The 16926-nt window shown below is 40.5% G+C and overlaps 1 protein-coding gene across 1 annotated transcript in view; it reads right to left on the reverse strand.

Annotated features, from left to right (window-relative positions):
• Positions 1–16926, reverse strand: part of ALDH1L2 (aldehyde dehydrogenase 1 family member L2) — an 84838-nt gene that overhangs the window by 45369 nt on the left and 22543 nt on the right. Inside the window, exons 4-6 of the mRNA XM_029601528.1 lie at positions 5491–5656; positions 1567–1668; positions 1036–1125 (exon numbers count right to left, since the gene is read on the reverse strand). Of these exons, the coding sequence (XP_029457388.1) occupies positions 1036–1125; positions 1567–1668; positions 5491–5656 (358 nt within the window). The remainder of the gene's footprint in view (positions 1–1035; positions 1126–1566; positions 1669–5490; positions 5657–16926) is intronic.

Raw genomic sequence — 16926 nt, forward strand, 5'->3', positions numbered from 1 at the left:
TGTAAAATATAAACTAAAATGCTCAAAGTCAGATATTACAATATGTAAAACAAGATTTTGTTTTACCTTAGTTCTCCTAGTTTTATGCTTCATTAGGCTCTCAGTCTGTCCTCTGCTTTCATCTTGTCTCTTCTCCTGACTCCTCTTACTCGTTCCCCTTTGCATCCTACTTTTGCTTTAATTTCTCTCCTCTTTTTCTCCATCTTTCTTCCCCTCCCTCTCTCTTTCTGATGTCTCTCTTTTTCACAGCATTTCAATCTCTCTCTCTCTTTGCTCTTTTCCTTCTCTCGATCACTTCCTCTTCACCTTTCTCTCCTTGCCATATCTCCCTACATCCTTCATCTTTATCTCCCCCCTCCCCCCAGGCTCTCCTTCTCTAAGTCTATTCTTATTTATTACCTTCTCTCCTACCTATATTCCCTTCTTTCTCCAACCTTCCACCACACCTGTTTCCACCCTTTCACCCGCTCCACTTCATCTTTCACTCCTTCAAGCCTCTCCCACTTCTAGTCTAGTTTCCTACTATCCAAGATCCTCCTCCCACTTCTCCATTCCAACCCCCAATAATAATCCCGTGGGCAGAACGGAATGGTGGCAGCAGTGGGGATGGTGACAGACAGCATGGTTTTACTGACACCCGCCACCACCACCACCATCTCCTTTTCCATGCATGCTACTTTCAGCAAGAAGAGGAAGTCTGCATGAGAGAGGAGAAGGGGCAGAGGCAGGGCCAGTAAAGAGAGTTCTCAGTCACTGTCCTCACTCAGCCTCTGGCCTTTATCTCCGGCCCATGGACCTAACTTCAGGCTCCAGGACACATGGCAGTGCATGTGAGAGCCAAAAGGCAAAGGGAGGACAGGTAGCTCAATTACAGCAAAAGGAAGACTTGGGCTTCTGTTCTTGATACAAAAAAATATATAGATACACTTCCATAACATTAATTAAATATATATATATATATTTTTTTTTTTTCTTTTATATGAAAGTTGAAAACTTTTCTCAGCTGCATCTAAGATATATCTTTATTTCACACACCTGATCGTCTATCAGTGTCCATGCACCAGGCACTTTATCATGTCCTCGAATCCAGTTGTGGATAACTTCTGCTGGCTGGTCCCAGGATATCTAGGAATCAGGGAAATATTTATACTGTGGTTGGCTTTACTATTTGATTATACCTTTCCAAAAAATTATACCTTTCCAGGTAAGACAACGCTCATTGCAAAAGCTTTTCCAGTTCCTTGTGGAACAAATTCCCAAAAGTTGTTTCAGAGAAACAATCACACAGGTCTCAAACTTTAGTAAAAGGACATAGCAGCTTCCAAATGAAGACTTATTGTCTTTCCCCACTCTTGCATTGTGGTGAAGGATAAAGGAAACTCTTGTTCCTATTACAGAGCTGGCTGCAACTTCTGTCTCTGTTTTTCAGGGAGTAGGGGGTGGAAGTCAAGAGTTTTTGCAATACTATTGAAACAGAGAGCAACGCAATCAAATGCAGTTCTGTACAAAACTAGTTCACCAATATCCCTAAGTGCTGGCAGAAAAGCGGTTTTAATTGTATTGTACCTTGACATTTTCTTTTTTCTGAATTCCTTCATATGTGGCCCCTTCTTCGGACTGCGGTACACGAGGTGCTCTACCATCGGCAATGAGCTGCACAGCTTCCACCTAAAAGCGAAAGCAGGAAAGTTGAATTTATCCTTATATGCTGCAGCAGACACTGTGTGTCCTGTGACCATAGGCTGAACTGCTTAGGCTGAACTGCTTTCTACTGCTCTTCATTGCTGCTTGTGTCATACCAACACCTTCCAACAGTGTCCTCCCCAGGCATGGCTGCCACTTCCCCTGAATCTTATTGCCAGTGCTCTGTGAACTGGCATTGGGAGGAATATTCAATTTCTTAAGCCTATTTGGATGCTCTCAGGGAGGAAAGGGGGCTAGGAGTGTTATTTGCGCTGCAGTAGGCCCTTTATTCACACTGATGGGGATGTGGAGTGGGGGATCGTTCAAGCTTTATTCAGATGGAAAGAGTTTGGAACCGGGACATCGGTTGGCACATTATTCTGTCCATGCTTTCACAAAAGCTCTTGAGGAGGTCTAGTTTACTTTTTGCATTAGCTGGTGGGATTACTGCATAATATATGGCTTAACATAATTTGCAATAGCTATTTTAATATTAATGAGTGGCTCTGCATGCATTTGCTGGTGATGCAGCCTATTAACAGATTTTGTCTGTTCAGCCACCTCAGATCTATGTCAACATTAACACAGGCTAATTTGGACTAAAATGCATGAACCCAAGCAGTAACATGAGGTAAGGCCTATTTAACTCACATTAACATTTGCATTAGTGCTTTAGGACATAAGCCCCTGTATAATAATGATTCCGAAGACATCAGCCAGATTTAGATGTGAGTCTATGAACACACACCCACAATACAAATTGTCTGGGAGCTTCTTTTACAGGAAACCAACAAGGAAGTCATTGTATTAATTGGCAGCCTGGTTGGCAGTCTCAGCAGGTAACTCAAGGTCTGACAGGGCATAAAACCTGACCTCTAGGAATAATGCTTTCCAAGAAAAACTGACGCACATTGCTGGACAGTGTAGAAAAGCTTGCACTGCCATTGCTCATGCTGCATATATTCTGTGTGTAGAGACCCCTTGGGTCTCCACTAGGTGGCCCTAGATCTCTGCTCTTGAATTTAGACAGCTAGGAGGAAAATACCATGCCTATAGCATCTCCCCTTGAGGATGGCTGAGGTGGTATAATCCCTATCCTGAAAGGGGGGGTTAGCCTAGAGCAGTATGTGGCAGTGTGGAGTGTCTTTTGAGAGAGCAGGATATGTGCTGGCCCCCGGCCTAGAGAAGAAGGGGAGAGATGCTGAATTGTTAATTCCTGGTACAGGGCTGGCAAGAAGGTTGAAGAGAGAAAGACTTTGCAGTTTTTTCTTGTTTTTTTTTTTTTTCTATTTTTGACCTGGCCTTCCTGGGAGGTTGTTTTACCTGCTCAGGAGGTCAGAAGGCAGCTGCACACCCCTTTGCCCAAACAAGGAGACGTTGCATTACCCACAGAGGTGAAGAAGTTTTTCCAGTGTTTTCCATCTAGAGGAAAGGAAGATTTTGTTTTCTGCCAGCCTTCCTTACCTAGAGCTGACAGTAAGAACTATTTCCAGCAAAAGGCCTTATAGAAACATAGAAACATAGAAATGACGGCAGAAGAAGACCAAACGGCCCATCCAGTCTGCCCAGCAAGCCTCACACATTTCTCTCATACTTATCTGTTTCTCTTAGCTCTTTGTTCTATTCCCCTTCCACCCCCACCATTAATGTAGAGAGCAGTGATGGAGCTGCATCCAAGTGAAATATCTAGCTTGATTAGTTAGGGGTAGTAGGGGAAGTAGGGGAAGTAACCGCCGCAATAAGCAAGCTACACCCATGCTTATTTGTTTTACCTAGACTATGTTGTACAGCCCTTATTGGTTGTTTTTCTTCTCCCCTGCCGTTGAAGCAGGGAGCTATGCTGGATATGCTTGAAGTATCAGTTTATTCTTCTCCCATGCTGTTGAAGCAGAGAGCCTTGCTGGATATACATCGAAAGTGAAGTATCAGGCACATTTGGTTTGGGGTAGTAACCGCCGTAACAAGCCAGCTACTCCCCGCTTTGTGAGTGTGAACCCTTTTTTCTTCTCCCCTGCCGTTGAAGCAGAGAGCTCTGCTGGATGTGTGAAGTATCAGTTTTTTTTTCTCCCCTGCCGTTGAAGCAGAGAACTATGCTGTATATGCATAGAAATTGAAGTAACAGGCTTATTTGGTTTGGGGTAGTAACCGCCGTAACAAGCCAGCTACTCCCCCCCTTTGTGAGTGCCGATCCTTTATTCCACATTTCCTCTTGCTGTTGAAGCTAGAACGATGTTGGAGTCACAGTAAGCATGTGTACGTTTATTGAATAAGGGTATTGTCTCCAGGCAGTAGCCATTATTCTGGCGAGTCACCCACTCTTCATTGGCAGCCTCTTGACTTTATGGATCCACGGTGTTTATCCCACGCCCCTTTGAAGTCCTTCACAGTTCTGGTCTTCACCACATCCTCCGGAAGGGCATTCCAGGCATCCACCACCCTCTCCGTGAAGAAATACTTCCTAACATTGGTTCTGAATCTTCCTCCCTGGAGCTTCAAATCGTGACCCCTGGTTCTGCTGATTTTTTTCCTACGGAAAAGGTTTGTCGTTGTCTTTGGATCATTAAAACCTTTCAAGTATCTGAAAGTCTGTATCATATCGCCTCTGCTCCTCCTTTCCTCCAGGATGTACATATTTAGATTCTTCAATCTCTCCTCGTACGTCATCCGATGAAGATCCTCCACCTTCCTGGTCGCCCTTCTCTGTACCGCTTCCATCTTGTCTTTGTCTTTTTGTAGATACGGTCTCCAGAACTGAACACAGTACTTCAGGTGAGGCCTCACCAAGGACCTGTACAAGGGAATAATCACTTCCCTTTTCTTACTCGATATTCCTCTCTCTATGCAGCCCAGCATTCTTCTGGCTTTTGCTATAGCCTTGTCGCATTGTTTCGCAGACTTCATATCATTAGACACTTCCTCCAGGAAGGACTGCCTGCAGTTTTGGAGAGAAATCCAAGGGAGAGGAGAGAAGAACATCTGGAGACCCCCCCCCTCAAAGGAGTTTCTACCCTGGGGACACAGGACATGTACAGGAGGAAGATCGGGAGTGTCAAAGGGGACATCCACCACTAGGACACCCTCAGCCAACTTGTGACATTTGTCTCTCCATCCCATGGAGGATAAACAGGTTCCAAGCCCCTGCCCTGAGGGCCACATCCGCAGAGGTAGAGACACTAAAACCCTGTACCCCTGGATGTATCTGGACACTTTATTTGTTCATATTAATGCTTTGGAAATCATTCACAGTAGAGTTGAATTTGAACACCCATCCAGTGAGTCCAGCTGGTTTTATAAATGTGCCTGCCCTGAAGAGCTATGGTATTCTACACACAAGGCAGTTCATTCCAGCCCCGGACCTCCTGACAGAAGGGACCCACCCCATTGGACAAGAAGAAGGGGGAAAGAGACTGAGGATGTAGCCCCGATATATAAATTCTTTTATGGACCAAAGTGTTTCCATGAAGAAAAGGTTTTAAGTGCTTTTATGACAGACTTCAGTTCCTGGGGCTATAAACCTTTACAACATAGCATATGATGAAGTAAAATAACCCTGCAAAACTACCCATGCAGAATAAAAATGCAACTGCTTTCCAAAATGTTCAATTCTAAAATAGAAAACATTAAATAATAAAATATATTAAATGTTTTGAATAAAATTAATTACAAAAACAAAGCAAATAAACATTAAATGATATTAGAAAGATGTAACATACATAAGAAGTAGTGCTTTCAAAAGCACTACATCCACAGCATTCTTTAATCTTTACAACCTTGCTTTTCCTCTCAGTAACAACGAGGGCAGTTTACCATAGCTTTAATCCCTTCTGGGAAAAGGAAACGATTATATAGGGTGTCCACTGTATCATCGGGGTCCACATCACACTCGCGCTGGAGAAGAATAGGTCCAGTGTCCAAACCGTCGTCAGCCCAGAAGACAGAAAAACCTGCTTTCTTATCCCCCTGAATCAGCGTCCTGAAAAGAGCAGCAGGGTTTAGGGTACAAGGCTGGTTTTATGCAGTGATTCTCATCAGATGTGGAACTGCTGTTCTGACTGGGGGAGGTGAAAGAGCAAAACAATGACCTGGGAATGGATTTGCACAAGATTTCAAACATGAAACACTGAAGAGTTTGACAGCTATGCTATTCAATCTCTGTCACTCAGATCCCAATATATTAAGACATGAGTGAAAAATATGCAATAAACTTCAGCACACATTTTCTTTACTCGTGCACTAAAAATAAGCTAACTCCTGATGCAGTAATGGTGAGCTACTGCATCGGGAGTTAAGAAAAAAAAAAGCACACTAACCCAAAAATGTGTGCACAGAAGCATGCTTAGCATGCATAAAACATGATTTACGCACATAAGCCATGTTTTCTGCACAGAAAGCTTGTGATATACACAAATTGTGTTTTGTGTACATAAAACGTGTTATACACATAAATCTTGAGTACAGAGCAGGGGTAGGTAACTCTGGTCCTGGAGCACAAAAACCAGGTCTGGTTTTCAGGATAGCCACAATGAATCTGCATGAAATAGATTTGCATACAATGGAGGCAATGCATGCAAAAATTAATTTTACAAATCTGTATGCCGCATATTCCAAAGTTCAAAGCGAATTCCAGATTTACATACATAATTATAGAACAAACAGAAAATAAATATTGAACATACAATAAAAACTAAACATCATATGGATATAAAATTAAGTAAAAATATTGATAAAAACATTGTAAAACAAAAGTCTAAAACACATAAAACACATACACAGTTGTTCATCCAAATTAAAAACAGGAAAACATATAAACAGCTGCATTTCTGTTGTGAAACACATATTAAAAATTAGGCCAACTCATCACAAAAGACCTTTTTAAAAAAATAGGTTTTCAAAGCGATTTTATACTGTGCCGCATTGCTCAGACTACATTGTAATCAGAGGAGGAATTCCCAAGTGTATGGCCAGTTATTGAAAATACCTTATCTTGGGCTTCATTAAGATGACCCAGCCTATAAGAAGTATCTCAAGCAGAGAAAGTGATGGCACATGAATCTGCAGTAGTGTACTGAACCATGGAATGGAACCATTGCCCTTGATTAGTTTATGAACAAGGTAGCAACTTTGTGCCTAATGCGCCATTCCACCAGGAGCCAGCGCAAGGCTCAGAGTGCTGGGGTAATGTGATCAAAGGATTTCTTGCCCATAAGTAACCTGGCCGCGGCAGAACTAGAAGTAGAATCAAGCTAAAAAAGATAAACCCCGCCCCACATGCACAGGACACAATACCAACCATAGACTTAAAACAATTAGCCACCACAGTCTCACCGACTCTAACAAATATCATTAATCTAACCTTATCAGAAGGAACCATGCCAGATACACTTAAAGGAGCAACAGTGAAACCTATTTTAAAGAAAAAAAACAGTGACCCACTTGTCCTAAACAATATAGACCAGTGTCAAACCTACCTCTACTTGCAAAATTAATAGAAAAAACTATATAAAACCAATTAGCAGAACACTTAGAAAACAATAACATCCTATACTCATCACAACACGGATTTCGCAAAAACTACAGCACTGAAACACTTCTGCTTGCACTAACAGATAACATCATGAGAGGGTTTGACAGCGGTAAACATTACATAGTAGTTATGCTAGATCTATCAGCAGCATTCAATACTGTAAACCATGACATACTACTAAATAGACTAGAAGAAATAGGATTAAGCAACAAAACAATTAAATGATTCAGATCATACCTAAATAACAGGTACTTCCAAGTACAGATCAAAGATGTAATGTCAGATAAAATAGACCTTCAAACAGGAGTTCCACAAGGTTCCACCCTATCCGCCACACTATTCAACATATACATGCTGCCACTATGCTACCTGCTAGCTGGACTGGGCATATCACATTACATATACGCCGATGATTTTCAACTAATACTTCCCATTGACAACACAATCGAAAAAACATTGGACCTAGCCAACATGTACATAGATATTATAAAACAGCTTCTAAACCAAATGGAGCTAATTATAAACATAGAGAAAACAGAATTCTTACATCTAGAAAGAAAAAACTTAGAAATCATTCAAAACCCAATCACACTCAAAAACAGCCAAAAGATAGAACTAACTGAGAAAGTACGAAACCTAGGAGTGATAATTGATACAGAACTAAATATGAAACAACATATATCTTTTAATTTAAGGGAAGGATACAACAAACTTATGACTCTTAGAAGACTTAAACCAATGTTAATGCCAACCAACTTCCGATCAGTGTTACAAGCCTTAATTTTTGTGAGCATTGACTATTGTAATGCCCTGCTACTGGGTTTACCATACACAACAATTAGACCACTCCAGATACTGCAAAACACAGCAGCTAGAATTCTGACTGGAAAAAGTAAAAAAGAGACCATATCACTGACACCCTAATCGAATTACACTGGTTACCCATTGATCAGAGAATACAATACAAAACGCTATGTACCATACATAAATTCATTTATGACGAAAAACAGATTGGCTGAACACAGCACTCCGAGTACACGTCCCCAACAGGAACCTGAGATGAGCAAACAAAGCACTACTAACTACTCCCTCAGTCAAAAGAGCAAGACTAACCCAAGTAAGGGACAGAGCCCTATCCTTAGCAGGACCTATATTATGGAACTCCATGCCCTCAGAAATCAGATTGCAAAGAGACATTAAACTATTCAGAAAAAGCCTAAAAACATGGCTATTTGAACAAGCATATCACAAAGAGAATGGAGAATAGAATCCAGGGATACGTAGAAAGCGATGAGTTTGAACATCAACACACTCCACCTACTCAATTTGAGTATGTTTTACTTTTTTCAAACAGTCATGAATAACATGTAGACTCTAATATACTTTAAAGCCGTTACTGATAAAACTAAGCATAAACTACTTCACTTACCAATTAATATCTATTATGAAACTATGTACCATATCTTACAGGCATCTGTTAGTTGTTAAAATAAAACACATTTAAGCAACATTAATTTATGTGCCTCATTGTGAAGCGTTGTGACGGCTACTGGCTTAACGATGGTATAGAAGAGAGTTTAAATAAATAAATAAAATTTAAATTATCTGAATGGCCCTTAATGCAGAGTCCAGGAGGCTATCAACAATGAACTACAATAATCTGTGCTGTCAAGCAGCATAGCTTGTAGGACCGAGCGAAAGTCATTACTTTGATGACGTGATTTCAATCTACGCAACAGGTGTAGTTTAAAAAAAATTAGTCTTGACAAGTGTACTTATGGAAGGTTTCATAGAGAGCTCAGAATCTAAAATTATTCCCAGATTAGATCCTTCAAAGTTATATTTAATTGGATCATCGGAGCAGGCAATCTTTTCAGAATAATAATCTCAGTTTTATCTAAATTGATCAAGAGCCGGTTAAGAAAAAACCAAGCCTCGATGGAGAATAGACAAATTGTCAAAAAACTCTTGAGTTGCTTGCCAAGTAGATTGCTTTGGTAAAAAAAACCCAACCCTGTTATGTCATCCACATATAATTTATAATGGACACCAAGGGTAACCAAAAATGTGCATAATGGAGACATAAATATGAAAAAGAGCGGCTGAAAGGGACTTGTGGAACTGCAGTCAAAAAGTCATGCCAGTCTGAACACAACCACACAAGTAAGAAATGAACCAATTTAAAACTGTTCCAGGGATCTCAATCTGAAAGAGATGAGAAAATCAGATCGAATGATTTAAAGTATTAAATGCTGAACTGATATCCATGAGAACTAAAGCATAGGGGTTTTGATCAGAGAACTTCCTAAAACATAGTCATTTGTCGACATCCTGACAACCAGACTGGAGTTGCCTACCCCTGCTACACCAGGAGTTAAATTTCTAGTGTTGAGAAAACATGAGTTAAACATCTCTCTGCATTAAAGAGTAATAACTAATGGCTTGATAAACATGGGATCTGCCAAGGAGCCCTAATTTGCACACATATTAACACACAATTATGCACACATTTTTTTGGGCACTAAGATTATAACTTGAAATTCAGTGCACGAGCACACATGTGCGTACGTTCATCGGCCCACACTCAGGGATGTGGCTATTTTATAACTTGCGGGTGTATACATGCCAAATTATAAAATAGCCTGGCCGCACGCACATGTGTGCCAAATTTTAAGTGGGTGCATGCACAAGTGTGCACAAATGCTGCTCCTAATACATAAATAGGGGGATTTTAAAAGGGGTGGGCACCAACGTCATTTCCAGTTTTACCATTTTGTCCCTAGTTCGCCCAGTTAAGAGATAGGTCTTTCAAACCCCCCCTGGTTTAATAGCCTTCACTTCCCCCAGTTATCCCTGTCCCTTAAAACCCCACAGATCTGCCTATTTATCTTTATTTTATAACTTACACCTCCTCCATAGCAGAAGTAAACTTATGCAGCAGGGGTTCTGGGCGTGCACCGGAGCACCTCAGTATTTATATGCACATCTCAGCTTCACGCCCCGAAACACCCATGCCCCGCCCAGACCATGCTCATGTCCCAGCCACATTTTGAAAACTTCCGAGATGAGCACGCTGTGGCATCTAACTGCATATACAGGCAACATTTAAAATCCATACAGCGGGCACGAGCCAGACATGTTCGCACATCCCCTAATTAATGCGCGTGTCAGGCTTTTAAAATTCACCTTTAGAGATGGAGGTGAGAGCGGTTTACAAAAATTACCCAAGGAGGTAGAAACAGGGCGAAGGATTTACCTAGCCTAGTCAGGGCCTCTGATAACTTTTCCGGGATGCTGACATCATCAGGGAGGGATGGGCCTGGGAGATATAAGGCTGCCCCCCTCTGGTGCGTTGCTGCCGCCGGCGCGTCACCCAAGCCGCGTGCGCCTAAGGGGCACGCGGCTTCGTCTGAATTCGTTCCAAATCATACCTTTCTTAATTGAATGCTCCTCCACCTCTGTTAAGCAAATAAATATTGTTGAAATTATTTGAAGAAAAATTAGTGTACTTACTATATGCCTCCCTTATTAAAGGACCAAATGGATACATTTCAAACCGCTGTATTGTGTGAACCTGGACTTTCGTTCCCAATTTTAAATGCCTCATAGTGTCAGAAAAAGAAGGGCTAAGGAGAAGATGTGCCCTGGAACCCCCTAAACCTTGAAAAATCTGGACCAATGGATGCACACATTAGACAAGGAGGAACTGAATCAGGTGCGCAGTCGCTAGTGCAGGGAGCTTCAGAATCTTCTCAAGCTCCATTGCCTGACTCTGACATCTCACTATCCCTGATTTTGAGAGTAGCGCCAGCAAACCCTGCCACACTTAGGGCCACAGAGTCGGAGTCGGATATACTGCAAGCTGAAGTTGCCTGCAGTTTTGAAGGTCCAGGGTCTCCTAAACGGGGAGAACTAAGTGAGGACGCTGGGAAGTTGGGATCCAGCGAGTCTGCTGGCAGTCCAGTAAGGGGGGGATCAAGGATTAATTGCTGGACTTGACTCCTCAACTCCTTCTTACTCATTACAGAAACCAGCAGAATTTACTTTAGAATCTTTATGGACTGCATTTGAGAGCTTAGGAAATTTTATAGCTAATAAAATTCTTCCTATAAATGATGTTGTACAAAATCATGAAGTAAGATTACTATCAATAGAGAAGACATTGAAAAGTGTTACGGTGCAGAATACAGAAATCAAAACTCTTTTGGGTTCAAATAAAGAGTCTCAAGAATCTATGATGAGGGATATTACAAAAATTTTAAACAAATTGGAAAGTATGGAAAATTCATTAAGAGTAAGGAATCTAAGATTTCTTAATTTTCCCAGATTAGCTCTTATATCCCCAAAAGAGATGTACAGAAAGTATTTAGTTGAGATATTAAAAGTATCAGAAGGAAACATACCCCCAGTGGTGAGAGCCTATTACCTCCTACAGGGGAAAAAAGTTCTAGAAGGAAAAAAGGAAGGAGGGAATAGAGGAGAAACTCGAGAAATTAATAAAGAGACCCCATTTTTAAATCTGAAAGAGCTGTTAGAAACCTGAGACTCTACTCTAGCTGAAACCAGTACCATGATAGTAACATTTGCACTAGAAATGGATAGGGATTGGATATTTAGATTATTTTTTAAATATCGATTGCATAAATTTGTGAACATGCAGGTGAGGATTTATCCCGATGTGTCAAGAATGACACAAAGGAAAAGAAAACAATTTTTGCTTTTAAGACCACAGGTCCAACAAATAGGAGCGCGTTTCCTATTGAAATTCCCCTGTAGGTGTCAAATTGGATATAGAGGGGTCAACCTATCTCTTCTTCCTCCCAGAACAGTTAGTTCATTTCCTGTCTGATAAAGATAAGAGTGTAAGAGGGGGTAAAGGATTACATTCCAGTTAGATACGAGACCCCCCTAAATACACTGATACTCTCTCTCATATAAAAATACTCTCCTCCAAGCTGTTTGAAAGGTAATGTTTATTAATTATAGTGTGATAAATTAATTATTAGAATGTGGATCCTTTAATAAGTAGTTAGTATAGGGGACCCCATTATTCTGAAGTATGGTGTTGTGATAGGAATACGATAGGGTTATGATTAATCCGATGGTGTTATCATAATTATGTAAAGTTAATATTGATACTTCAGTGTTTCTATGTCAAGATTGTCTTCTTGGTATGTAAATTTATTAAAACCTTAATAAAAAAAATTCACTTTTAAACTTCTTCTTAAACTGGGAACAAAGTTGTATGTTAGCATGCATGAACTGCCGAGTTATTAGAGATGTGAATCGGATCCCCCATTGTTTCAGCTTTCGGTTTTGTGTGGCCGCGGGAAAATCTCGTATACCCGCGGATCGGCATTTTTTTCTTTTGTGGAAAATCGGTTTTGGTTTAGTGCCTGCTAACAGGAGTTATCGCACACTAATGGTTCTATGTTAGCACCCGTTAGTGCGCAGTAAACCAAAAAACGATTTTTTTATGAAAATTCGGGGAAAGTATAATCATTTTATTGGTTTCCTGATCCATGAGGATTTAGGAAATTTCGTACGAATTTCCTAATCATCAAAAAACGAATGCACATACCTAGACCTTATTACAACAGGTCTTTAGTGAGCTGGGTCTCAAAAAAGTCACATTTCACATTGAACCACATTGAGCAAAAGAAGACAAAGGATCAAATGGAAAACTGCATCTTTGCTGAGCAAATGTTTTATGGCACAAGAGAAATACACACGTTTATACTGGACACATGGTAACATACACAGAAAAATGGTACAAGTTTGGGTCTCCTCGTCACTTTGCTGTGAGTTTCTGACATGTCCTTTAACTCAGTTAGACAATCTAAAAGCCTGAACATAACTAGTCAAGTTTTGGAAATGAGGGAGAGGGCAGAGGCAATTTGATTTTTCCTATATTTTAGCCTCTCCCCAGTCAGTTTCCTAGCTGCTGGAAAGCATGTGCTTTTCCAACCCTCTCATCACCTCCCCAAGACTGTTACCTCTCCTATGCTCTACTGATATTTAAATTCCCCAATGTAGTCTTTAGAAGCCCAGAGACTGAATTTCTTTATCTCTTCTATCAGTCCGAGCTCCTCTTTCCGTCTCCGCAGATATAGATCGGCGGCACTAATCATATGAGGCACCATTAAGTACATGGTTCCTTCAAGAGATTATGAGCTACTTGTTCTTCATTAAGATACGTCCTTGCTGCGGTTCAGGTTTGATTACCTGTAGAAATATATTTCGAATTGGCTACAAATTTGACTAAAGTGGTTTGCAAGCCCCTGAGGCAGCCACTGGAATGTGGTGAAACTCGGCCTGAGTCAGGCGTTTTATTGTTTGCATACATCTCCAGCCAATAAAGATTTTGAAAAAGACATTCTTTGGCATCTACCTTCTTACGTCTGCTCACGGCTTTTCTAGATTGCCTACCTTGTTGCTTTTTGGGCCCAATATATATGTACATATGCTTTTCTGTGAATTAGAGTTGGGTGTATTCTGCACATCTATTGGGGTTCCCTTTACAGATCCAAAAAAGGGGGACCCTTTCATGTGAAGCCGATCACTTAGCTATGAGTTTTCTGAAAAAGTATTTTAACTCAGATGGACAAGCCAAAGGTCCAAACTTACAGGGTCATTTTTCAAATCACGTTAGGGTATTATCACGGACATTAGGGTCCTAACACCCATGATAACGCCCACAATAAAAAACGCATTGCAAGATGTGTATGCAAATTTTTAAAATTTAGTCAAAAGGGAGGAGTTTATGAAAATGAGAGGTGTTTTAACATTGTGTGTGATAATGCAAGTTTTAATGCTGGAAATAACTACACCTTTTTTTTCCTGGCGTTATGCTGTGTGATATGTCCGAAACAGGATTTGCAATAAATATCGCAAATCCCATTTCAGGGGGGAGAGGGCAAGAGGAGAGGAGTGGAGTAGAGAGAAAGAGAGAGAGTCTCTGGGGTGGCACACAATCAAAGGTATGAACAGCACAGTACACATCAGTGAAGATTTGATGTGATTTGGAGTGAGGAAAGGTACAAAAGATGAGATTTGTTCATTATACTCTTGACCTAGCTTGATAGCAGCTAGGTAGAGAGTGTATCAAACTAGGTCGAGAGTACGATGTACAAATCTCATCTTCGTGTACCTTTCCTCACTCCAAATTACATCAATCTTCACTGATGTGTACTGTGCTGTTCGTAACTCTGACTGTGCATGTAAAACTGCCCCCCAATACTTCACCTTGAATTACTAGTTGACTCTCCTATAGTGGTATAAATTGTTGATTTATGGGAGAGTCTTAGAAAGAGTCTCTCTCTCTCTAGCCCAAAATGTGAAATGCTTTTATCGTGGGCACTAGACATGCAAAATTTATAGCAAAATGCTAAATCTAAGTCATTAGCTAAATTTTAGAAATTTACATAGTGAAGGTATAGGGATCATGGTGGGATCAGTGGCACTTTTTTTTCTGTCAAACTTCTTTTTTCATATCTCTTAGATAATTAACTTATATCACATCCCGAACATCAGGAAATAATTATTCTTTTACACATGACCACCATGGATTACAATTTCCATAGTGTTAGGGCTTCTATGCTATTGGATATTGTGCAAAACTAATATACTTTACAATTTCTATGGGAAGAGATATTCAGGCACAATAATAGGTCCTAATGTACAACTGCTAAAGCTTGTCCTTTTTTAATACAGATTGCTTTGTTTTTAGTTTAGGTAGAAATAAAGGTCAAGAAACAAGTTGCAGAGTTTTTTTTTAAATTACAATTATTCCGGTGACTAAAATTTTGAATACTGGCTGAGGATTTTAGAACAGTTCTGCAGGCTTTGGTGATTATTGTAATGGCTTATTGTAGGGCTACTAAAGAACCTGATACAGATACTACAATTGGTACAAAAAACACAGCTGCAAGGCTGCTTACCAGGTTTAAGTTCAGGGAACATATTTCCCAGCATTGTATGCTCTCCATTGGCTTCCAGTAGAGTGAAGAATTCCATTTAAAATAATGCCAACTATTCCGAAACTTCTTTATTATGATTAGTCTTCTAATTTACCTTTATTACTGCTTAAGCAAAATTCTGCCTGCATATTAAGGTCATCTAGCTATTCTGCCTGCATATTAAGGTCATCTAGCTATTCCAGCCTTATATGAGTACAGGCTCTAACAAACACACTCAAAAGAACTTTCATATATAGGACAAACTTTATGAAATATTCTTCTTGAAGAGCTCAGAGCAGAGATGGATTAAGAAAATTTCAGGAAAATCCTTTTATTTCATCCAAGCATATCAGCAGCTGCAGTGTTAGTCATGCAAGTTTTATTTAAATAGATTTTTACCTTTTTTATATGCTTTGAAGTTGATTTTAAAAGTGTTGCTCATGCAAAAATGGCCACCTATGTTACCTGCATAACTTTGCTATAGGTCATGAGAGAGAGACTCTGTATAGGGGCAGTCTGACACTTTATATATAGGTACCACTGTTGAGGGGCACTTTGAATTGGGGTGGATTTTTGGGAGGTGGGTTTGGGTTAGGGTGGGTGGTGTTAACAGACACATTCAGAGGTATTCATTGTAAAATTGACAACATTAAAGAATTTTAGTCCTTATAAGCGATGAAAAGGAGTTGATTTGTACAATGCAGCTAGCAGAGACTGCAGTGTACAAATCAAGTCCTCTTGTTAGACTTTTCATTGCATATAAGGACTAAAATTCTTTAGTGATGTCAATTTTACAATGAATATCTCTGAATGTGTCTGTAACACCAACCACCCTAACCCCAACCCACCTCCTGAAAACTCACCCTTATTCAAAATGCCCCGCATAGTGGTACCTATGTATAGAGCAGGGGTGGGCAATTCCAGTCCTCGAGGGCCACAAACCTGTCGAGGTTTTAGGATATCCTAATGAATATGCATGGCATAGATTTGCATACAACTGAGGCAGAGTGCATGCAAATCTCTCTCATGCATATTCATTAGGGATATCCTGAAAACCAGACTGGTTTGTGGCCCTCGAGGACCGGAACTGCCCACCCCTGGTATAGAGAGTCAGACTGAGCTTACACAGAGGCTCTCTCCCCCTCCTCCCCCCCACACCCATGTCAGCATGCAAGATACACATGTAAAGGCTGTTGGCATGCACACAGCATGAGTATTTTAAATGCTACACACGTAGGTTATAAAATGAGGTGTATGTTTGCTCATGTTGCATTTCTTTTAAAATTGACCAGTTTGTGTGTTTAGGTATACTGTTAATGTTGAATAACATGCGACCCTGTGTCAGAATTGTATTATTATTTATGTGAACAGAAAAATTATGGATGTAGCGGAATGCAAAATGATTAAATAATAAATAGGTGATTTTTTTTTTGGGGGGGGGGACGGACAAATTTCATTTATTTGTGAGTGGCGTTTGAGGGTTATGCTCCCTTTATTAGGTCTGCATGTCTCATGGAAAATAGTCATAAATGCATTAAGTTGGACTGGCTTGGTGGCTCAGTGGGGTTGAATTTTCAGGTCAGCTGGGGCTGAGGATATTGCAAAGGCAGGGTTCACAGCCTCCGAAGGGGAAAGAGCCGCAGAGGGGGCTGTGGTCTGCGACCCCCTGGGCAAGGACTGCGACTGCAGTAGCTGGGCGGCTATAAAAATAGGCAGAAATAACCCTTGGCCAGCTGCATCTGAGGGCTCCCAGGGCTCTGG

Source organism: Rhinatrema bivittatum, chromosome 4 (genome assembly GCF_901001135.1).
Source record: "Rhinatrema bivittatum chromosome 4, aRhiBiv1.1, whole genome shotgun sequence".
NCBI classification, from domain to species: domain Eukaryota; kingdom Metazoa; phylum Chordata; class Amphibia; order Gymnophiona; family Rhinatrematidae; genus Rhinatrema; species Rhinatrema bivittatum.